The 24798-nt window shown below is 32.0% G+C and overlaps 2 protein-coding genes and 2 pseudogenes across 2 annotated transcripts; all 4 read right to left on the reverse strand.

Annotated features, from left to right (window-relative positions):
* Positions 1-202: 202 nt before the first annotated feature.
* Positions 203-2417, reverse strand: LOC131183459 (factor of DNA methylation 5-like; annotated as a pseudogene).
* Positions 2418-4116: 1699 nt separating this feature from the next.
* On the reverse strand, positions 4117-6532 carry LOC110640766 (factor of DNA methylation 1-like; annotated as a pseudogene).
* A 1915-nt stretch (positions 6533-8447) lies between these two features.
* LOC110640788 (60S ribosomal protein L27a-3-like) lies at positions 8448-9115 on the reverse strand. Its single transcript, XM_021792279.2, has one exon. It carries the CDS (start codon positions 9029-9031, stop codon positions 8591-8593), a length of 441 nt encoding a protein of 146 aa, XP_021647971.1. The 5' UTR covers positions 9032-9115; the 3' UTR covers positions 8448-8590.
* A 3410-nt stretch (positions 9116-12525) lies between these two features.
* Positions 12526-15928, reverse strand: LOC110640763 (factor of DNA methylation 1). The gene is made up of 8 exons (XM_021792228.2): positions 15782-15928; positions 15447-15637; positions 15256-15348; positions 14995-15084; positions 14617-14904; positions 13260-13481; positions 12936-13188; positions 12526-12729 (listed from the first exon to the last, which is right to left on the reverse strand). The coding sequence occupies exons 1-7, from the start codon at positions 15843-15845 to the stop codon at positions 12955-12957; spliced, it is 1182 nt and encodes a 393-aa protein (XP_021647920.2). The 5' UTR covers positions 15846-15928; the 3' UTR covers positions 12526-12729; positions 12936-12954.
* Between the last annotated feature and the right edge of the window lie 8870 nt (positions 15929-24798).

The raw sequence follows: 24798 nt of genomic DNA on the forward strand, positions 1-24798 counted from the left end.
TTCTAAGGTATTCTAAACCTTAACCCCAATTTAGTAGCAATTAAGAATAAATTAAATAGGAAGCTGAATTGTTAACTTAAGATTAAAACCCTAAGTAAACAATTAACTACCTTAGCATAAAATTAAAGAAAGTTATTAACTCACTTTAATCTGAAATTTATCAAAGGAAAAACTCAATTCTTAAATCTGATGTTTATAGAGTTCGGCTGAGCATATTTATAGGGGTTTAGAATTCAAATTTCCCCCTTTACAAAGAGTCCTAATGATAAACTAATCCCTATCTAAGTTGGTTAAGTTAAACCAATCAGAACAAAGTCCTAAAAAATTAAGGAGACTTGTAAAACTAATCCTAACTTAAAGAGTCCTAATTGAAATTAATTCCTAAGGGAATTCGGCACCAGCAAAAAAATAATTAAAGAAAACAATCATAACTAGGTTACAAGTCTTTGTCTATTGGCCCACCAACAAACTACAAATCATGGTCCATTGGCCCACCAATAAACCTGCCTATGTATTAGGCCCAAAAGGCTTAATTAAATTAATTAACTTGGGTTGGTTTATGCCTTCATCCATCCATGTTTGCTGGTCCTTTAAGCCCTTAGTTGAATTCGGCCCAAGTTGGCATGTAGCATGGTTTTGTGCATACATCTGAAGTTGAGCTTTCAATTGTTTTAGCTTGGCTCTTGTGATTGGCCCATTGTTTATTATTGAGAAATCATTCAAAGCTTCATAATGGGCTGGCCGAACCTCCTCTTATGCACGGTCCATTGGATCTACCTTTGATCTTGCATCACAAAGCTAGCCAAAAAGAAGGAAGAGCAGGAATTCTCAAGCTGTAGGTTAAGACAAATAGCATAATGATAAGCAAGTAAGCTTGAATGGTTAAAATTTCATAATGTAGAATTTGTGGGAGATAACTTTTGCCATTTTCTTCTCTTCATCAAGTTTTTGTCCCTCACGCTCAGTTAGTGCTTCACATTTGTTCAATTCTTTGCTCCACCGATCAAGTTTCCTCTTCTTAGCCTCCAGTTCATCATTCAGATTTTCTACATCTTCAAAGATTCTACAAACATTATCTCATGCAATTTGCTCCGCTTCCTTCTTTCTGATGAACAATTGGAAAGAGTCACGTATGATACCTTACCAGTCTCATGGGTAAGAATTTTTTTCACCATAAACTTAAACCAATGGTACGATGGGTGCTATTATCATATCTAAAGACTTATTAAACCCATAAATAATTTTCAATATCAAAAGACAACCTTCCTTTTTTTAATACTTATAATATTAGACAGACAATCTGTGCAAATGTCAACATATAGAAAAATCCCACAGGGACAAATACAAGAGCAGTTGCAAAAACCCCTACGCCTTAAGCATAACTTTTTAGACACACAACACACATATATACAGGACAAACCTTTAAGAAAATCATTGCACAGTTTGTCTTTCTCTTCAAGCATTTGATTCAAGGGCATGGTTTTCTTGTTGTATTTGTACTGGAGTTCATCCTTGATCAATTTTATTGGCTAGGTGTGCCACAACAATATTTCTGCTTTCAGTTGTTTCTTGGATGATGCCGAAAATTGTTCTCAAATTCCCTGCCCTGTGAAGACAGTCTCTATTGGCCCCTTAGAATCATGATCATCAGTTCGAGCACACCAGCCATAAATAATTGAGCCAGGATGTGTCTTTTGCGCTTCCTAGTCCTTTTTACCATGATGCAAAGTTTCAAATGATTTTTCCAACTCAGTTGCTTTCATGAAGCCGTTCCAATCATTGTTAAATGTCACCATAGCTTGTCCAGTTTGCTCTTGTTCACTCCAAAAAGTGTTAATGTTATTTATGTGGCTTTAAATTTTGAGATATATTTTTTCATGGATCCAAATTGTGATCCGACCTGAAAGTTTCACACTGCGACCCGATTTGAGAAAAAAATTGAGATCTATGGTGGTAGCAGAGGGCACGAGCCGATATTGTAATATTGTAATATTCTACCCTTTGCGGTAGAGTTGTGAAATATTTGGGAAACACATTGGGTTTAGAGTTTGAGAGTTCTGATTGATTGTATCTTGCTCTTTTCATCATAGTGAAACTTTTTCTCTTGTCTTATCCGTTTACGTAGACCTTACGGTTAAACTACATTAAATCCTGTATTATTCTTCTTCTCTTTTCAATATTGTGTGATTATGCGATTTGTGTGTATGCCTTAAATTTGCGTACTTGTTATAACAATTAACTTCTAAAGGTTTATACTGCACAAACCTTTTCAACCTATACCTACTCTCACACATTGCGACATTACCATCCTTTGGATCACTAACAATGTTAACTACTATTCCCATCCAGGGCCAAACAAAGACATCATCTTCCTCTGGAGTTTGATTGGCAGCTTGTGGCAAAACTGGACATTGAATTTAATCTGCTTTATTTGCTAGGTCAATTTCCAAATATACTGCTAAGACAAGGTGGTTTGCCTTTTGTTTTCCGCTCCTGTTGGCAGAATCCTTTGCCACTCCTGACGCATGTTGAAGCAAATCCTTGTAGTCCAGCTTCTTTTTTCCAGTACAGATTGGACATCCTAAGGTGCCATTTACCTTTACTTTGTATTTTCCGGCTTTTAACTCTTCATATGGCTTGTCCTAGTCATTGATCTCTGATTCACTAATGTCAGATTCTTCCGCAGAACTGTGATCCATCTGACTGAAAAAAAAAAAAAAAAAAAAAAAAAAGGGAAGAAGAAGAAGTTAAAGTGGAGGTGTTTAAATTGACATTAAACACGCCAATTGCCCAACAAGCAACCTATTGGAAATTGTTGTTAGCATATCAAGCAAAAGCTGCTCAATCACCTTGAAGCATAAAAACCAATGCAAACACTAGAACAATACTAGACTTCCTATTTCCCATTCCCAAGCAACGGGAACTTCTAAACACAATTGAACTTGAGATTATACTATTTTAACATTCTTCAATTAGACAAGATTAAAATAATTAAATATTTATATAATTATTTATTAAATTAATAAATTTTATTTAAAACTATAAGATTTTTACATCCAATTAAAACTAAATAAACACCCATGAAAGATTGAGAGTAATGAAGTCGCCATTCGTGAAAAGGACTTTAACATAATCACATTCCAGCTTTAAAGAAATTAATTTTCTATTCAACCGTTAAACGGGTGAGGAATAATTGAATATTTCCAAAACTAAATAAATGATAATTAGACAGATTTGAGTTCAAATAAATTTCGTAATATTCTGCCCATTGCACGGGAAAAGTAATTAATTAACATACTTCGATTAAAAGTATTAGATATTTATATAACTAATGAAAAAGAAAATAAGCTTAGAAATTGAATTGTTGATCTAATATATTATAAAAAAAAATACTTAATTTGAGTTACCATTCAATGTAATAAATAAATAAGCTCCACTATGTGATAAGTTTTTTTTTTAATTTTCTTTTTTAAAGAAAATAGATAGATAGAATTCGATTTTAGATGTTTTTGAATAGGAGGCAAAAGGTTATTAGATAAATTGACTAATAAGATGGCAAAAACCGAAATCTTTGTAAACCATGATTTAAAGGAGTCTCCTACCTTGTTAGTTGGTAATGAAATAACCTAAAAACAAATCAAATCCACTTATAATAGAGAGAGAAGAACAGTAGTAAGGGACCAAAGAAATTTGCAATCTGAAACATATTCAGAAGTTATAAATAGATTTTTGTACTCAAAATTAAGTTCACAATTCATAAGGGAGCACAAATACAATTCTAACAACTTTCTCTAGCGTGCATCTTGATGGAGCGACTTAGCACAATATCTAACTCGTAAGAAGCCTCTTTTGCTGTTGAAGTCCTTCAATTTCTTCCAAAGGCACCTAGCAAGCATACAGGTTCAAGTTTTTGCACAAGTAGAATAAATTTAAACAAGGTACATGAAAATGCACATGAATGCAAATACTCACAGCATTCATGCTGTGTTTCACTTGTTCATTTCAATTCTAACAGACTCAATAGTTATTCATGTATCGATAGCAACATTCCTTTTGTATCAATAATAGAATCTCCAGAGAAAAAATGCTGATTGTCGAGTGTGCTCAGTGCATTATAAAATAGTGCAACCTAACTCGCATTAAAATGAGATTCACTATGCATATTTTCAGTTGGTTCTTGTACATTTATGAGTATTGGGATCGCAATATTCTAGCGCATCAAATGCAATCAATAATTACTAAGAGAAATAAATAACAATATTACTGAACTTATCAGTAACAGAAACAAGGTGAAAGAGTAATGCTAGTTTATCCGATAAAGAAATAAAGAAGAGCATTGGTTGTTCTAACCTTCCCTTCATCTCTTGCGCTTAGGGTCTAGATATTCTTCACAGTATAAGCAATCACCTCCTTCAATGTGGCTTTCCTTTATTCTTTGAAATTCCAGAGCTCAGGAATCACATATCTCCCACTTGAATTATACTCGTTTAACTCTATCAAAGCAGTAACAACTGCCATGTAAACTTCATCTCCCAACTCCTCCATGATTTTGTAGATTCCCAACTTCTTCATCTACTCTTTCCTGCATCTGTGACCATCCTATGCAATTAGTCCAAAGGTTCAGTGTGTCCTCATGGGAGTATGAAGACGAAGATTTACCTGTGAAATATTCCCTTCAGCATTACTGATGAAGATAAATTTAAATAGATGCCAGTCTGGATTCTTCAAATTCTCCTGCCACATACTAAATAGAGTAGTGGCCTGAACCGGAGCTTTCCCAAGTGGAAATCTTTGCTTGCATGCCCTATGGAATGGCTTTTCATCAATTTCTCCCATTCTCTTTATTCCAATATCAGTCCTAAAAGTCGAGGACAAGGTATCTTTCAAAACCTACAAGAGACAAGTGGATAGAAGTTTTGATGAATTCATGTCCCTTTGATATAAATTTCAAAGGAGAGAATATTCTGGGGAAAAAAAATACTGTTTAGTGTCACAGACCAGAGAACCAAGCGAACAAAATCATTAGCTTGTATCTTTCAACTGATAAGTCAAAAACATTCCAGAAGACAATGTGCCAATCGGTTGTCATAGTTATTATATGCTAGTTACCAACTCCTATGCATATGAAGACTACAACTTCAACTTGGAGATTATTTTTAGACTAATTCAGTTAACTGCATGAAATTCAAAAAGAGCGAGGGCGAAAAGAAATGGAGTAAAAGAGGAAGAGAGAGAGAGAGAGAGAGAGAGAGAGAGAGAGAGAGAGAGATGGAAATCTGAAAGTTCGGATTTTTCAAATTCTCCTGCCATAAGCTGCTGCTGAGAGTAAAGCTGAATTAAATTGATAATCACCTTGTGATTGGTGTGGGTTTAAGTATAATTCAAGCCTAGCATATAAATTTGGTCCTCAACTAAATGAGGAGAGCTTGTTGCATCTCTGGACCTATTATTTTCAATTTGAGATAAAAACCAGACCCAATTTGGTAGTTCAACCAGGGAAGAAAAAAAAAAAGAAAGAAAGAAAGAAAGAAAGAAGGAATGGGACAAGAATACCGCAATTAATTATTTTCGTGCTTCTTGTTGCTCATCCTTGCACTTGCGCTCTTTCAGGATAAGAACTTGATTCAAAGTTTCTGCATTATTCAATTCCTCTACTTTCTGCTCGAGCTCTTCATTCATCTCTTTCATCTTCTTTTGAAAGGCTGCAACATTTTCATCACCAAGATGTTTCATCGATTGAATTTTCCCTTTTAGCTTTTCAATTACCATTTCCAATTGCTCCAGAGATGCCAACATGTGTGAACCGTTTGCACTCTTTCAGGATAAGAACTTGATTCAAAGTTTCTGCATTATTCAATTCCACTACTTTCTGCTCGAGCTCTTCATTCATCTCTTTCATCTTCTTTTGAAAAGCTGCAACATCTTCATCACCAAGATGCTTCATCATTGAATTTTCCCTTTTAGCTCTTCAATTACCATTTCCCCCAAAACAGGTGTACCGTTTCTCTTATCATTCTAAAGAAAAAGACAAAGATAAATATATTATCAATTGCTGAGCAGAAAACATCATCAAACATAAAGAATATGCATCAGTCTTTTGTCTTGAAGACAAAAAACTCAATGATTAAACAACTCTAACCATTTTCTTTTCTTCATCAAGCTTTTGTCTTTCAAGCTCAATCAGTGCTTCACATTCGTCCAATTCTTTGCTCCAGCATTCAAGACTCCTCTTCTTAGCCTTCAGTTCATCTTTCAGATTTTTCACCTCCTTCAACAATTATAACGTTCAGGCTGCAGCATTTTCATTCTATCTGATGGACAATTGGAAACAATCATGTATCAAACCTTACCCATCTCATGGAAAAAATATTTTTGAACCATATACGTAAACCAATGAACAATTTGGATCAACCTTGAACATAACAATCAAGGAGAGCAGGTAGAGTTTAATCTCTACCCAAGACAAGAAAGGCTTCCGAAAACTCCTTTTTAGACCACCCACATCTAGATTACAGTCCACCTGCATACCCATGAAGATGGAAACCTTCTTGCTACAAATGGTACACCTTGACAATTTATCCTCAACCACCACTAAGTAGCCATTAAACTTGGTGGCATCAACGATGCTCCCTCACAACAACCAAGTATTAAAAATCTTAAATGAAAACTACAAATCAACTTTTTTTCATATGGAGGGTAAAATCAAATGCCATTAGGAGGAGAACAAGAAATAAATAAGACTTAAATAGAAGTGGGCAGCTTGCCCTTACTGGTAGCAACCTAAGACACATGTTGGAGAACTAGGTTTTCTTGAGAGACAGAGGTTGAAAAACTAGGTTTTTCTAGAGAGAAATAGGGTGGGGATTGGAGAACATTTACCATCCTTAGTATGCAGAATCAACAGCAGCAAAGGTTTTATTTTATTTTATTTTATTTATTTACAATAGTTAGAAACACACATAATAAAAATACAAGGCCTGGAACTAGCAAACATCAATTAATCAAATGACAGAAATCTAAGAATTTCTAGTCTTTAACAAGAAGCAAGTCGATGTGTCACAGAATTTCACTTCTAACATCAAGCTTCCTTCTCGAGGCATTTGATACTGGGAATACTAGGATTCAATGATGTTATGCTCCTTCAAGTTTACCAAGTATCAAGTGTTTAGAACTTCAAACCAATTGCATTTACTGCCCTATTATTCACAGCCGTAAAATGACATAATCACAATGATAAAATCATTCCTAGCTACACAAAGGGAAAAAACAACTTGTTGATGAAACCATGTTTATTCTGTCATTGTGCCTCTCAAGGGGAATAAGATCCAATAAGATCATTAGATGGACTTATCCAAGGCCAATTTGCCAATTGTCATCATCTATTAACTTCATCATATGATAGCATTTTATTTTGTTATCAATTTGATAGAGATGCTAACGTTGCAGGCCCTGGTGCGATTGTTTCCACAGGCTCAAGGTCATTCAAAGTTTATTCTATAAGGGAGAGGGCAAAAAAAGACAAGGAAATTGCAGCAAAGGTGCCAATGACTGTTGGAGAGAATTATGGAGGGACCAACATGTGGCTGGAGGTAGTTACAGCAAATTTGGAGAAGAGCAGCATATAAGGAAGGACGAATATTGAACAAAGGGTGTGAAATGATTGGCTAATTTTGGCAGAATTGTTCTCTGCACGGGAAGATTCCTAGGGGTTGGATTATCAGCCATTTTCTATCTTCATTTTCTTTTTCAGCTTATGAACTCTTAATGGAGCTGTATTCTCTAATAGTTGTATTGTATTGAGTACTGTCAAAACTTTGAGTTATTATAATACAATCAAACACAGTTCTTTTTTTTTTATTGTTTTTTGTTTGAGTTCAGGTTTTTTATAATCCTTACTCTACCACAATTCCTGCCACTATAACAAGTCAATAAAGTACCATGCATCCCAACTACGAATATGAACCTCAATAGTAGCTAAGCATCATCGGATTATATGCATCCAGATCAACATACAACCAATTATATTATCCAGCCTGAAAAAACTAATAGCACTCTAGCCGCAAATGTGTTTCTACATCCATTTTGCTAATGGAAAATAGAAGTAAGCCCCTCCGGACCGACAGTAAGACCACATATCATTATAATGCGGATTCCCCTAAACGAATTTACACAACAACAAACAGCATCCCACAATCTAGATAGTAGATAATAAAACCATATTTTAACACGATCATATCATCTGATAAATGATCAAATGGAAACCTCATACTATAATCTAATAGAAGAGCCATACTCCAGCAATAAGATTGAAAAGAAATGTAACAAGGAAAATTAGCACATTGCTAACTTTCAGAAGCATTATACCTCAAAATCACAAACATCAAAATCATCACCAAAAAGACTCAATCAATAAGAAATAAAACCGGAAATAAGTCTAAGATAAGATCTAAGCACTAGGAAAGCAAATTCAAATCTATTTTAAACCAAAAAGTATCAATAAAAACCATAATAAGGTACCCATTAATATGAAAACACTTGAAAATGAAAAATTAAAAACTCAAAGACTAAAAATTGATAAGAACAAAACAGCTTAAGCCGTTAGCACAACAGCTCCCCCATTCTCCTTTATCTTTCTCTCGGCAATCTTGGACACCAGCTTCGCTTTTACCACAATCGGCTTGTTCTCTGGCAAAGCGCCCTTCCCCAATACCTTGAAGTAACCATACTGAGTAACATCGATAATGGGCACATTGTCCTTGCTAGCCTTATCCTTCACTTCCTGAGGGATCAACGACCAGATCTTGTCGATGTTGACTATGGGGCAGTAGAACTTGTTCCGCAACTTGTGGAAGTATCGCATACCGACCTTTCCAAAATACCCTGGATGGTACTTATCGAAGAGGATCCTGTGATGGTGCATGCCTCCGGCGTTACCGCGACCTCCTGGGTGCTTCCGGTGCTTGCCGATACGCCCATGGCCAGCGCTCACGTGGCCACGCTTCTTCCGGTTCTTCTTGAATCGGGTGGTCATTTCAGCTCTCTACGCTTAAAGGAAGGTATTTGGGCGGCTCTGCTCGATAAATGGAGGAGCCACTGAGGAAAGGGAATTAGGGTTTTGAACATTTATAAACAGACAATTGGCCTTATTTTATTTTACCATTTTGCCCTAATAGTGTCGAAACAAAAGTCTAACCAATGTAAACCAGACGACCACGTTTCGATATAGACTTTTTAGAAAATTAATAAAATCACATGTGCACATGAGGATTGTGATTTAAAAAAGTACTTCCTTGGCTGCTCAATTGCTTATGACCTAATCATCCCAAACACACAATAAAAAGAAGTTCTAAAATCACAGTCTCTTAAAGTTTTGGAATTCAGTTCGAATACTGTTAGAATCTAATAAACCAAAGCCATTATTTGTTTACAGACGCATGCACATACAGGGCAAGCCTTGATTGAAAGCACAATGCAAATTAGGAATTAAAAAAACAAAATACTGTGAAACCGATAAATTTGAACCAATCAAATTAATTTAAACAGTAATTGATGGTTTTAGATATTTAGTCCTAATAGCCAAGGAAAATGTATCTTTCAAACCCTAAAAGAGACAAAGGGGTAGAAGTTTTGATTATTCCCTTATCCCACAAACAGAAAATAATCATCAATCCAGGTCCCTTTAGCATAAAACACTCTGATTGATCTCACAGACCAGAGAACTAGGTGGAACAAACTCATTAGTTTGTATCATTCAACTGATCAGTCAAAATACATCCCGGAAGACAATGTATTGCAGTTATTAAATACAAGTTACAAACTCCTATGAATATGAAGACTACAACAAAGAGATGCTGTTTTTTTTTTTTTGTGAAACTCAAATTTAAAAGCAAACATAGACTATTTCAGTTAAGTGCATTAAATTCAAATAGAGAGAGGGGGAAGAGAGGGGGGGAGAAAAGAAAAGATTGAAAAGAGGAAGAGAGAGAGAGAACTGAAATTCAAAGAGGGAAACAGGGAGAAAAGAGATAGAGAGAGAAAGCCAATTTTGTTGTGCTTGTACCTTTCTCAAAGATGCAATTCTTATATTGTCAATTTGGTCATTAACTACTACTACATCTCACAACGGGTCCAATTGCTTTTCTCCCACGAGCAGCTTCTACAACATTTTGTCAAGTGCATTTTGTCAAGTGACCTGCTAAAGTGGACTAAAATTATTCAACATGCCCCATTACTAAGTTTAATTCAAGCCTGTCATGTGAATTTGCTTCTGAATTAATCGAGAAAAGCCTAATCAGTCAAAAAACATTTCGAGAAGACATTGGGTCAATTGTCAATTAGTATTTCAGCCAGGAAAAAGAAGAATAGAAACGAGAAGGAAAGGGATGAGAATATGTAGCTCAATTAGTTCTTGCCGATTGCATCTCTTTCATGATAAGAACTTCAATCAAAGCTTCGGCATCATTCAATTCTGTTACTTTTTGTTGGAGCTTCTCATTGATCTCTCTCATCTTCTGTTGAAAAGTTGTTGCTTCTTCATCACTATGATGCTCTAATTCCATCAGTTGAATTTTCCCTTTTACCCTTTAGCTCTTCAATTATCATTTCCAACTTCTGTTTGGCAACTATTCAAAATTTATAAAATTACAAATTAGAAAGTTAGCGCGCCCGTTTGAATATATTTTTTTCCCCATTTGGCATATTCTTAAAACAATGCATATTAGGACTTTATAATCTCTTAAAACCTGCTCTTTGTTTGGATTGAGAGAAACGAAGAGGAAAGAAAAGAAATTTGATTTCTCTCTAATTTTTTTTGTGCAATTAAGGAGCCAGACAAAGGTTACTGAATCCACAAACAAGTTTCAAGATCAAATAACAGCCTTGATCAAACAACTAGAATCCCACAAGGCCAAAATACAAGTGTTATATGCTTGTAATTTCTTTGGGGAAAGAGACAGAAAGGCATTAAGCAATTTGAATCAATTAGTGTCACGCGCCATTGAAACAATCATATGTTTTTGGCTGACTCAAAGACAAACCTTCATCTGAAGATTGGTGCAAATTAGCCATCTCCGCAACCGTCCGCCTTAACGACATTTTCTTCTCTTGTGTTTGAGTGTTTCAAGAAGCCCGACGGATGTGTTTGGCTTCGTATTTGCAGAAATTGGACTGAATTCAAGATCGGTTTTGTTCACTCTTTAGTGTGGGGGCGAGCGTACTGGATGAAATAACAATGGTTCTTCATTCTTGGAGGGAAAATTGTCAAGGTGGACTGCAACTATCGGTATTAATATTTTGCAGTACGTTATTAAAGTAATTTACAATTTTAAATTTAAAGAGTCATTTAACCTTATTATTATTTTCATAATGAAATTAAATTTTAACTCAGTTTACCAAAATGCGAGCATCTTCATAACTCATTAGTAAAATTTAAAATAAAAATTTACTTATTTATAATTTTTTAAAATTTAAAATAAAAATTTACTTATTTATAAATTTTTATATTTATTTAACCCCAAATAAAATTTAAACTCAATATCTTAGACAACCAACTATTCAATATCACTTATGAGAGTGTTTAATTTGACTATTTATTTTTAATTTATATTTTAAAATATAATTTTTAATTTATAAATTAATTTTAAAATGAATAATTAAGTTTGTTATATAATTATTTAAAAATTATTTTTAATTAAATTAAACATTAAATTAATAAATACTAAAATTAAATTAATAATTGAAATTTTGATTTGACATTAAAAATAATTTTTTGCCGTTCAATTAAACGAATATGGGAAGAAATATGTGTGAAAGTTAAGTCTGTCACATTAAAAAAATTAATTAATATAATTAATAAAATAAAAATAATTTATTAACTAACTTATTTTAAAAATTACAATTATATAATTATATATCATTTATCAAATATAGAATTATGTTAATTGTTATTAAAAATATAAAATATTATATTGTTATAAAAATTATTTAGAGTAAAACAATTAATAATTATTTAAGAAAAAAAAAATTAAAAAAATTGAATTAATATAATTTTAAAAAATAATAAAAATAATCTAATAATCAACTTATTTGAAAATTTTAATTTATTAAATGCAAAGTTATATCAATTACTCTTAAAAATATAAGATATTATTTTTTTACATTTTTATAAAGAAATATTTAAAAAATAATCAATATTTATTTAAGAAAAAAATTTTAATTTAATTCTAATGACAATATAATTATTCAAAATTTTAATAAAAATTTTAAATTATATTTAACATAATTAATTAAAAATTTTATCAAATATTTGTCTTATATATATATTTTATAATATTGATGTCGATAGTTCAAATCAAGACAATTTCTTTATCTTTTTTAAAAAATTTCCGGACATATAAAAATAGTAAATGAGTAATTTCTATACAAAATTGTATTTAAATATGATACGCGTACAAATTACCTAAAATCAAATCAAATCAAATCCACTTGTAGTAAAGAGAACAACAATAGCAAGGAGCGCCAAAGAAATTTGCAATCTGAAAGATATTCAGAAATTTAAATAGATTTTTGTACTCAAAATTAGGTTCACAATTCATAAGGGAACACGAATACAATTCTAGCAACTTTATTCTTTGGCATGCATAATCTTGATGGAGCGACTAGCCAAAAAAAATCTAACTCTTAAGAAACCTCTTTGCTGTAAAAGACCTTCCATTTCTTCCACAGGCACCCCTAGCATACAGGTTCAAGTTAATGCACAAGTAGAATAAATTTAAACAAGAATGAAAATACTCACAGCATTCATGCTGTGTTTCATTAGTTCATTTCAATTCCAACAGACGCATTAGTTAATTTATTATTTCAATACCAGCAGTCCTTTTGTATCAATGTGAAATACTCAGAGAAAAAGACTAATGAAGAGTATTGGTTGTTCTGACCTTAGCAGTCAACTTCTCTTCATCTCTTGCGCTTAAGGGTCTTGATATTCTTCACAATATAAGCAATCACCTCCTTCAACGTGGCTTTCCTTTCTTCTTTGAAATTCCAGAGCTCAGGAATCACATATCTCCCGCTTGGATTATACTCATTTAACTCCTTCAAAGCAGTAACAACTGCCATGTATATGTCGTCCCCCAACTCCAGCTTGAGATTTTGTAGCCTCTCATCTTCTTCATCTACTATTTCCTGGATCTGTCATCATCCCATGCAATTAGACTAAAGGTTCAGTGTGTCATCTAAGGAGGAAGAAGAAGAAGTTTTACCTCAGAATTCCCTTCAGCATAATAGATGATTTTGAATGGATGCCACTCTGGATTATTCAAATACTGCTGCCACAAGCTGCATTGAGTACTGGCCTGAAGCTGAGCTTCCTCAGGTGGAAATCTTTGCTTGAATGTATTAAGGAATGGCTTTTCATCAATTTCTCCCATTCTCTTTATTCCAATAGTAGTCCTAACAGTTGAGGACAACGTATCTTTCAAAACCTAAAAGAGACAAAGCGGTAGAAGTTTTGATTATTCACTTGTACCACAAACAGAAAAATGATCATCAATCCAAGTCCCTTTGGTATGAATTTTAGGGAGAGAATATTCTCAATATATAAATATTACCTATGATCTCACAGACCAGACTCCAGAGAACTAGGTGGAACAAAATCATTAGTTTGTATCATTCAACTGATCAGTCAAAAAACATCCCGGAAGACAATGTGCCAATTGGTTGCCATAGTTATTATGCGCCAGTTACAAACTCCTATGCGTATAAAGACTACAACTCAGAGATGCTGTTTTTTTTTTTTTTTTTTTGTGAAACTTTAAATTTAAAAGCAAATATAGACTAATTCAGCTAAGTGCATTAAATTCAAAGAGAGAGAGGGAGAAAACAAAAAGATTGAAAAGAGGAAACGAGAGATAACTGAAATTCAAAGAGAGATAGGGAGAAAAGAGATAGAGAAAGTGAATTTTGTCCCCGTACTTGTGTCAAAGCAGTTTGGTCATTAACTACTACATTTTACAGCTGGGCCTAATTGCTTATTAACCACAAGCAGCCATTAAAAGTTTGTCATATGACCTGCTAAAGTGGACTAAAATTATTCAACCTGTCATTACTGTGGATTAAGTTTAATTCAAGCATGACATATGAATTTGCTCCTGAATTAATCGAGAAAAGCTTACTGCACCCAGTATTTTATCTTTAGACCTTTTTATTTTCAGCATAATACCCGTGACTTCTTTTTTCTAATAACTAATTCACAAGAGTTTTCCAAACATTCAATTGCTTATACAGCAAGTCTAGGTATAAGAATTTCCCCAATTAATTAAGCACACCCACGGCACCTTTTATCATTTAAAAAGATGGTGCTTTATCTATCTGTATAAATACTCTCTCCTGGTCTCTATGTAATGAAAAACAATTCATGATGTGGGTTGATTAGAGAAATAGGTTCCATCCCAACATAAAATAATAGGTCGAAATGGAACATAAGGAGTGGCTAGGATTTTCCCAATTTATTCAGGGGGCAAATTTAAGTATATGGGCTGCATTCCATGTTTGAAATTAAAACTTGAGCTAATTTGGCATTTTCACCTGCAACAAGGAATAAAAAGGGCACAAGAATACCTGAATTAATTCTTTACGCCCTTCTTGTAGCTCATCATTGATCTGACGCTCTTTCATGATAAGAGTTTGATTCAGAGATTCCACATAAGCCAAATCTTCATCTTTCTGCCCCAGTTCAGCAGTCATCACCTCCAACTTCTTTTGAAGATCTGCATTATTAGCATTACCGAGATGCTTCATCATCTGAATTTTCGCTTTTAAGCTTTTAATTTCCAATTCCAACTTCTGTTTGGCATCCAACTCCTTTTCCAACTGAAGTATCTTATGTAGAGCCGCTTCTTTCTCCCTCTGAAAACTTTCAAATTTCCATCAGCAAAAGCAATAGAAATCAATGTCAGAGGACTGTAAATGACAGTGTGCATACAATAAGGAAAGCACCTTTTGCTCTTCAACCATCCTTAAGACATTCTCATCAGCCTTTTTCTGCTCCACGGATGCCAACTGAGGTGAATTGTTTCTCACATCATTCTAAAAAGAAAAAAGATATCGTCAGTGCTGAGCACAAAACATCATCGAATATAAACAATGCATCAGCCTTCTGTATAAAACATTCTATCCCATGCAAAATTATCATATTTTTGCTCTTCAACTACGAGTGGAAATAAGAGGGTGCAGTGCGCAGTACAATACGTAGAGCACCTTTTGCTTTTCAACTAGCCTTGACATATTCTCTAGAGCCTTTTGAAACTGCTCCAGCGATGCCAACAAAAGAGAACCGTTTCTTTCATCATTCTATACGAAAAGACAAATAAATATATCATAAATTGCAGAGCACATAACTTCATCAAACATGAACAGTATAACTCAATAATTAAGCAAGACAACTTTACCATTTTCTTGATTTTCTTCTCTTCATCAAGTTTTTGTCTGTCAAATTCAGTTAATGCTTGACGTTCGTCTAATTCTTTGCTCCAGCATTCAAGTTTCCTCTTCTTACCCTCCACTTCATCTGTCAGATTTTTCACCTCTTCCACAATTCCGCTATAATAATCACGTTCAACCTGCTGCATCTTCATTCTTTCTGATGAACAATTGTAAACAATCATGTATCAAACCTTACCCATCTTATGCATAAAACATTTTTGAAACGTATACTTAAACCAATGCACAGTAATTGTGCAATTGAAAGAAATGTGCATATTGAAACTCAACGACATAGACAAACCTTCATTGAAAGATTGGTGCATATTGGCCATCTCTTCAACCATCTGACTCAACGACATAAACATTCTCTTCCCTTATGTTTGCGAGTTTCACTGCTTTTTGCGTTGGAGTGTTTCTCTGCCTTTGTTTTCTGTTTTTTATGAGAAGAAGATCGAAGGAGGCGAAGAGTCATTTCAAAAGAGAATAATCCACTGCGGTTGGATCTATCTTAGTCGAACGCGCTTTCAATATGCATCGGGATTGAGAATGGAGAAGTCTGACCAATCTGTTTGGCTTTTTTATTTTCATAATTTGGACTCGATTCACCTGAAGGCGATGGTTGTTGGTTATTGGTTAGTGTGGGGGTGAGCGTATGGGATGAAATAGCAAGGGGTTCTTCATTCTTGGGTTAGCGAAAATTGCCAACGTGGAATTCAACTATTGCTATTTTCCACGTTATTAAAGTAAGAGAAGTAATTAATAATTTTACAAAAATTTGAATAGCCATTTAAACCTTGATAATAATAGAATGCCGATCTACTAAAATTTAGTATTCTTCCGGACACAAATCTTTTTTCTTTTATTTCCTCCGATTTAAAAAAATAATCCACTATACTTTTTGCACATAAATTAGGAATTTCGATTATTATAATTTAATTAAAATTTTTTTTATATTTTTTTCTATGTCTCTAATTAAAATTATTTGTTAGAGTTATATTGCTTAGACTGTATTAAATATAAGATAAATATAAAAAATTACCATTAGAGTATTAATTTGGTCTTTCTTTTATAGGTGGTGATTTATAAAATTAGAATATAAAGAGGTTAAAGTAACAATATGTCACGACCCAACCTATGGGTCGGACCGGCATTAGGACCTGAGTCAACCTAAAGCCCCCGATGCCCGTAGTAAACCTAACTATTCCTTAACCCAACTCTAAGGCCCATTTGGGCCCTATTTCAAGAATTCAACCGGACAGAGTCCTGTAATAAAATAGACCTTTCAACGGGGAGTTTTTGACTCACCCGACCTGTACACACATTATATAATCAATTGGGGAGCTCAGCTCACCCTCCACATACTCATACAACATAAAAATAAATGGGAGCTCAGCTCCCTCATCCAGTCCATCAACATGCATAAAATAATAAGTTTACATGTCCAAAATAATAATATATATTACAGACACAATTTAAATAAATATTTCTAACACATGCGGAAATTCTAAGAGTTAACGGGTTTATACAAAAATAAATAAACGACCTGCGAGGGAGAAAAGCAGGTTAACCTCAAAAATATCCTCCTGTTGCTTGGAAAAATATTGAACAGGAGTGAGCGTTCGACTCAGAGAGTAAAATATCAATTTTATCCATAATCTCTATAACTATCTAAAGTTAATGCACCCTGTAGAGTGAAATGCAACATCAGCAATAATTTCACATCATAACAGCAAAAAGGTAATTTGAAACACTCACACACCCGATAATGTCAAACAATACATATATGGGAGCTGATCCCCTATACAGCTCTCTTAATCCAACCTGTGCCAGCGAAGAACTCAGCTCGGACTTCCACTTAATAACCAAATCGGGGTCCCAGCGAAGAACTCAAGCCGTGTCTACCTCGAAAGACGGGGTCCCAGCGAAGATCTCAAGCCGTGTCTACCCGTCCTATCCATAGTCAACACCACATCACACGCCCACCAACGCATGCACACTGCTCCAAATTACTACAACAACATCCATGGCACTTTAACAGTTATAAATACAACATAAAACGTGTATAGAGTTTAACTACATAGATACATACATATAAGTGATGCATGAGCATACTTAAACATATAATAATATTGAAATTACAATTAAAATTAATGTTTTACTCACAGACTTGACAGCGGTCACTACGGTGGCTGGGCGGAGGAAGAAGGCTGTCCCAACTCATCTGACAATTTTTTTATTACAATCATTTAATAAATTTGACTCAATACGATTAAGAAAAAGACCAAATACGTCCTTAATTGTGCCGAAAATCTGGCAGAGTCTCTCATATACCTAGGACCTACCCAACCTGCAAAAAGGCTCAAAATACACTTCTATATTCACAATCCATATATCCACAACTCAATCACATCACACAGCCCCTCCTGGGCCCATTCAAACAGTCATCCATCACAATATGTAAAATTTCAATTTAGTCCTTATAATTGACTCTTTTTGCAAAAACTACCCAAATGAATTCTAAAAATTCTAAAACTTTGCCCCACGGTCCTTAGCAATATTACTAGGCTAATGCAAAAAGAATCATAATTTTCTGAGCTACCACGAATATTTTACGGATTTTTAATCTCATTTAAGCACTAGAAAATTACGAAAAAGTAAGGTTCGGGTTTACCTATGCCGATTCCGACTGCGGGGACGCGCTCAGGACTTTTGACAATGATGGGGTAGCTAAAACCTCGATCAAATTCGGAGACTTTTTCGGTAATCGGTCTGTCTGGCCGGAAATTCACAGACCCGGATAACTGTCGAATTTTCGCGAATTGAAGATACCTACACGAAGCCCACAACACGGGGGTTAGTACATAAATTTTACGAAATTTTCTAAGCTCATATAATACTCGGAAAAACACTACGAAATTCCGTGGGACCCACCGAAAAACGGTGTCGAAAAAATTTGAAATTTATATCGCCGCGAAGCTCTCGATGAGTGGAGCGCTCTGGTACTCTCAGTTTTCTCGTGGGGTTCACAGTTTGCGAGAAATCTACCCCAAAAGTCAAAATGGGTTAAAACTTCCCAAGCAAAAATTGGACAAACCGCTCGATGAATTTCGGTGTTCTTGGTGTCTATGGAAAGCTCTCGATGAGTAGATGGGTTTAGACACAAGACTCGGCCCAATCGATATCCGGATCGGCCGAATTTCGGTTGGAAAGATGAAGCGGCGCGCTGCGCGTCGCGTCGCTTTGCGTGATGATTCCTGGCGTTCCAGGCTACGGCTGGCGAGCTGGGGTGGCTGGGGAGGCGCGCCGGCGAGCTGGGGAGGCTAGGGAGGCAGCCGCGTGGCGAGGGGAGGAGAGAGGAGAGAGAAAACGGAAGAGAGAGAGAAAGGGGTCGAGACGGGAGCGGGGAGGAAGAAAAAGGAAGAAGGAGCCGGTACGATTCGACCGGTCCGATCAGGTCTGGTTCGATTTAGCTAGTTTGATTCAGGATACAAAATTTTAAATTTTTACTCTGCCTTGGGATCGAAAACGAGGCCCAAAAATATCGAAAAAATTCTAGAAAACTCAAAAAAATTCGTAGACTCCAAATATATTTTTAGTTTTGCCACGTGGTCTTTAAATTAATTTTTAAAAATCATCAAAGATTTTATTTTCGAAAAATCGGACCCGATTTCTAAAATCAGAAAAATTTCTAATAATTTCCTAAAATTCAAATAAAATAAAATATCAATAATTACCCAAAAATAATAATTTTAAAAATTAGGGGTGTTACACAATAAATTTTAAAATTGATAATAAATAAATTATTCACTATACTCCACTTTTTTTAAAAAATAAAAGTTATTAATTATTTTAAAGCATAATTATATGAGGGCATAATTGTAAATTTAAAAAAATATATATATTTCTAAAAGAGAAAAGGAAACTATTATTATGGAATGTCGAGAAAGAAAATATGGACTATTTTTTTGGATGGAGGGAGTATATTAATGAGAGTGAAATCCATAATTTTACTAAGAAGAGCATATTTTCCTCTAAACTTTTATGCACGCGTATTTATTTTTTATAAAAATAAAGTCATATTTTATATAAAGAGAATATATATTTCGGCAACATATAATAACTTTTTTTTTATTTTATTATTATTTTCTTAATATAATTAAATTGAAAAAATATATAATAAAATATTATATTTATAATAATTTTATTATAATTATTAATTATAATAAATTTTATATGAATTATATAATAATTAATAATTATAATTAAACTGTTATAACCGTTGTACCGAATAAAAATTCATTAGTTTGGACCCGATGATAAGCCTCATCATTAAAACAAACTCCTTGTACTTAAATGGGCCTACCACTCAATGAACAACTGAAATGGGTTTGCCACTTAAGTTATGCTTTTAGGAATGGCAATTGGGGATTGGAGATGGGGATCGCTCCTCCCATTCTCACCTTAAGGGAGTTTGGGATTGAGACTAGACAAGTTTTTCTTGCAAGGAATTTTTTTTAATTTATTAATATATAATGTAAATTTATAAATTAAAAATAAAATATATTTAGAAATATAAATTTTACGTATTATGTTAATAATATATTTATATATTTTATTAAAATTATAATATTTAAATTTATAAATATATAAAAATAAATTATTTTTAATAAAAAATAATATTATATTATTATATAGGGCAAGTTATGAGATTTCGGTGCAGAGAGAAGGTCTTCTCATACTCGCTCCGCACAAATCAAGGTCAGAATAGAATTGAGAAAAATTGATCAAGTTTGGAGCGGGGCGGGCGGGGCGAATTTGGTAACTTTATCCTAAATGTTTTAATAAAATAAAAATGAATTAAAATTTTATTTAATTACTTATCACCACCATCAGTTATAATTTATCAAAAAAAAACAAAAGAATAAGTGTTGTTTTTGTGATAATAGGGCCTAAAGTTTAAATCATAAATGAATCATTTCTACAAAATTGTGATTAAATATGATCCACAAGCATATTAAAAATATTATTATTTATATAATATATAAAATTTATTTATTAATAAATATAAATTCAATTAATAATACAAGTTATAATTAAGTGTTATGATTATTTTATATTAATTTTATTGATAAATTGTTTATGTACTGATCATTCTTAATTTAAATACAAATTTTATTTTTATTTTATTTTTTAATTTAATTTAAAATATGTTCCATTAGTTTTTTTACAAAATTAATGAATAATATTAAAAAAAAAAGATTGAATTAATAACTTAGTGAATTAAGGAACACTATCATCTGAATTTTCTTTTATCATTTTTCTGGCAAGTCTCTTTCTTTTTTTTTCCCCTTAATTTCATACCATAAAACTTCATGAAATTTATATTATTATTTATGAACCCTTAAAATCTTATCTTTTACACATATCAAATACATATATCATAATATAAAAGGTTAGAATTTCATATTCTAACAACTCATTTTTAATTAAAAACAAAGATCAAATTCTCAGCTGTAAAGAAACTTATTCAACACTATACATAAAATATATAAAGGAAATTATTTTATCTTTCTTTTCCCTTACCCTTTACTGAGTTTGATATATGTATAAAGTAAATTCCACATTCTTCCAACCATGTGCATTGTGGGAGCATAACTAAGGCAATACAGATGGAGAAGCCATAGCCAGTACTTTTCTTTTTTGAGTTTTGGGTGGAGTGTGCTGTATGCATATAGAAATCTCATCAATAATGACTTGTAAAATGATGTTAAAATAGTGTTCTAGAATATGGGCCATGTTGCCAAAACCCCCAAAACACTTCTCCTTTTATTGCACTATAATCATGTCATGGTGTATGACCAGAAAGGTCTCATAATGGCAAAGAGAATGTGGGCAATGGGTGAAAAAGAAAAGGAAAAAATTTTTAGTTTTTTTTCACAAAAGAAGTTTGATTTCAATCTTTCTTTACCTTCCTTAAATGACTTATTATTATCTAGAATTCTCTCTTATTGTCTACACCAATGGACTAAATAATTAAAAGTTTATTTTTCAATATGAAAATCTAAAATTTCATCTAAGCCCCTTTATCTTCAAAAAAATTTTGAAATATAGTCCTATTTAGTTGATTTGGTCAAAAGCCATATATTAACCAAAATAGCCTTTATAAAGGCATAATATTTATAAAATTTTCACAATAAAAATAATGTTATAATTTTGAAATTAGCTCAAATTTTAATTATTAATAATATCATGTTACTTTACATTTAAGGATTATTTTTTATATATTTAAATGTGCATGGATATTATTAAATAAAAAAAATTTGACTTAAAAAAGAGCCATTGTAATGAAGAAATATATGAGAATTGCCTAATTTGAATTTGAAGATGATTATATTAGGCTTTATTTGTTTTGTGAAAAATAATTTGTTTATGAAAAATATTTTTTATGAAAAATATTTTTTTTAAAAATTTTTTATAAAACTATTTTTTATTATTTAATAATAATATTAAACTAATAGTATGTATTTATATGATGCATATATAAATATTTTTGCATTTTAGTAAGATAGTTAAAGTTTAAAAAATGACTTTTCTTTTAACAATATGAAATAATTTAAAAAAAATAATTTAGTTTTCACTTTAATCAGAAAAAATATTTTTTATTCAATCAATTTTTTGAATACCCTAAAATGTGATCGTAAAACAAATGAAGCCTAAAATTTAAATTAATTATTCTAATTCCTTTTTATGCTAAAATGCGAAGGCTTTTATTTGGTTCCATGATAGGGAATGCTTTCCATTGACAAGCACTTAAGATTTGGTTCCTTTTATAGAAGTGGGTGGAGTCATTATTGCACACATTGTATTTAATTTTACAACAACAATAAAAATAAAATAGAGTTTCATGTGTAAACAAAATAGAGTTTCATTGTATTCCACCAATGAGTTGACTCTATAGTGTAGGACAAAATGATGCGCTTCATCTATATCACATTGAATTTGACCCCACAATTTCTTAATTTCTTTCCTTCTTTTAATGAAGCACACAAAATATAAAGTATATAATTTTTTTTCTTTTTACTTTAAATTTCATGTAAATTCAACAAAATTGTGAAAATCTTTACCTTGTGATCACATAAATTAATTAGCCTTTATTGTTGAGGTGAAATTAATTATTTTGCTCATATATGCATTAAAGCAATGTTTTTTGGTTAAATGTGTTATATCATGTGGATTTTCTAATTAGAGAGGAGAATTTAATTAGGATCCATTAAAATAGGAATTAATTATATATCAAAACTATACAATAACACCAAGTATTCAGTAATCAAGTTATCCTAAGAAAATACATACTTACATATATATATTAAATAAATTAAGAATGATGATATTACTGGTTTAATGAGGTGATTAATTTAAGTAATGTTCACAATGTGTTAAATAAAATGATGCGTACTATTAGGATACGTTCAACAGGGGTATTTTATAGTTACTTAATTTAAAACAGAGTAAATATTATTTTGTTACGGAAAAAAATATTTTAATAAAATTTTATAATTTATCTTTTTAAATTCTTATAAATTAATTTTTTCTTTTCATAAAGTAATTAATTACAAAAAAAAATTATTAATTTAACGAAAAAAATATTATAAATAATTAAATAAGATATACTAATTTAGCATTTCATATTTAACATTTATTATTTTAATTAAAATATAAGACTCATAAAAAAATAATAATTTAAGATATTAAAGAATTTTTTTCATTAAATTAATAACTTTTTTTATAATTAATTACTTCAAAAAATAAGTATCACTTCAAAAAATTTTAACGAGATAAATTATAAAATTTTATTAAATTATCTTATTTTTCATAATAAAGTAATTTTATTTTATTTTAAATTAAGTAATCATATAATACATCTGTTTAACATTATTAGTTGTTTTAATAACTATTAATTGTTCTAATAACTGTTTTTTTTTTTTGCTAACCGTTGGTCGTTATATATTATCTGTTAGTAATTAACTATTTATATAGTGATTTAAAACAAAAGTGCTAAATAAAAATAACTATTGGATTAACTATTAAATACATAAATACTGATATCATTTTTTTTTTATCTTAGTCAAAACTCTTCCTTCACCTTGGCAACAACTATACTACCCAACAGTATAAACAATGTTTTGATTATAGTAAAAAGGATGATGCTATTATTTTTAGATTTAACCGCTAATTCAATAATTATTTTTATCAGACATTTATACTTTAAATCACTATATAAACATTTAACGGCTAGTAAAATATCTAATAGCTAATATTACTAAATAGACCCTAAAAGTTAAAAAGAATAATATTCTATGAACCACTCCCTTATCTTATAAATACTAATATAAACATTATAGTACTAAATAGTATAAATAACATAAAATTTTGATTAGGGTCAAAATATTATGTGACGGCCGTCACCCGTCTACAGTGTAGCCAAGTAAGGTGTATACATTCGGTGCCGGAGTACCTTATCTTACCTTATTTTATCCATTGTTAATTTTATACTTTATAGAAAATATGTGGTAAAATTTTTTTTATCACAATTTATTTCTGTGGATACCCGGGCAGAGCTTCCTCTATTTTATTAGCATCTAGCGGGTTTCACTATTTACTTGTTAAAAATAATTTCATATCTATCCTAATTTTACATATACATCATGTCATACCATATCATTTCTACTTATACAGTTTCAATAAAATATATTTTTTATTCATTCATTCATATGAAATTCATATACAATAATTTACAATTTTTTACAATCAAAATTGAATTACATATTTCAAAAAGATTTACATTATTTACTTATATACAATAAATAAAATGTAAAACTAATTATACATGGGCCCTACTAAAACTACTCTGCTGAGCTGACTAGCAGACATTGTCAGATCTGATCAAATCTCTGTCAGGGCACTACTGCTGCGGCTGCTGCTGTGGCTGTGTTTAGTCTCCAGTACCTACGCGATGGAAAAACCAATGCACTAAGCGAATCGCTTAGTGATGCATAACTTTAAAGTAAAATAACTAGATAATTAAAAATGATGATTATAGGTGGAATTTCATAACTCTAGGTTAACTGTATTTTTATTTCATTTTTTTTATTGTACTTTGAAAATAAATTAATTATCAGTATATTATCTATTCATTTATTTCATTCTCAATCTTTTAAAATCATATCAGTGCCCAAGTAACCTATAACAGACTATAAGGATGGATACACAGGAGTATACTGATTAGACAGCCATATGTCTACCCTGTATACAACTGTC

This window comes from Hevea brasiliensis, chromosome 1, assembly GCF_030052815.1.
Source record: "Hevea brasiliensis isolate MT/VB/25A 57/8 chromosome 1, ASM3005281v1, whole genome shotgun sequence".
NCBI classification, from domain to species: domain Eukaryota; kingdom Viridiplantae; phylum Streptophyta; class Magnoliopsida; order Malpighiales; family Euphorbiaceae; genus Hevea; species Hevea brasiliensis.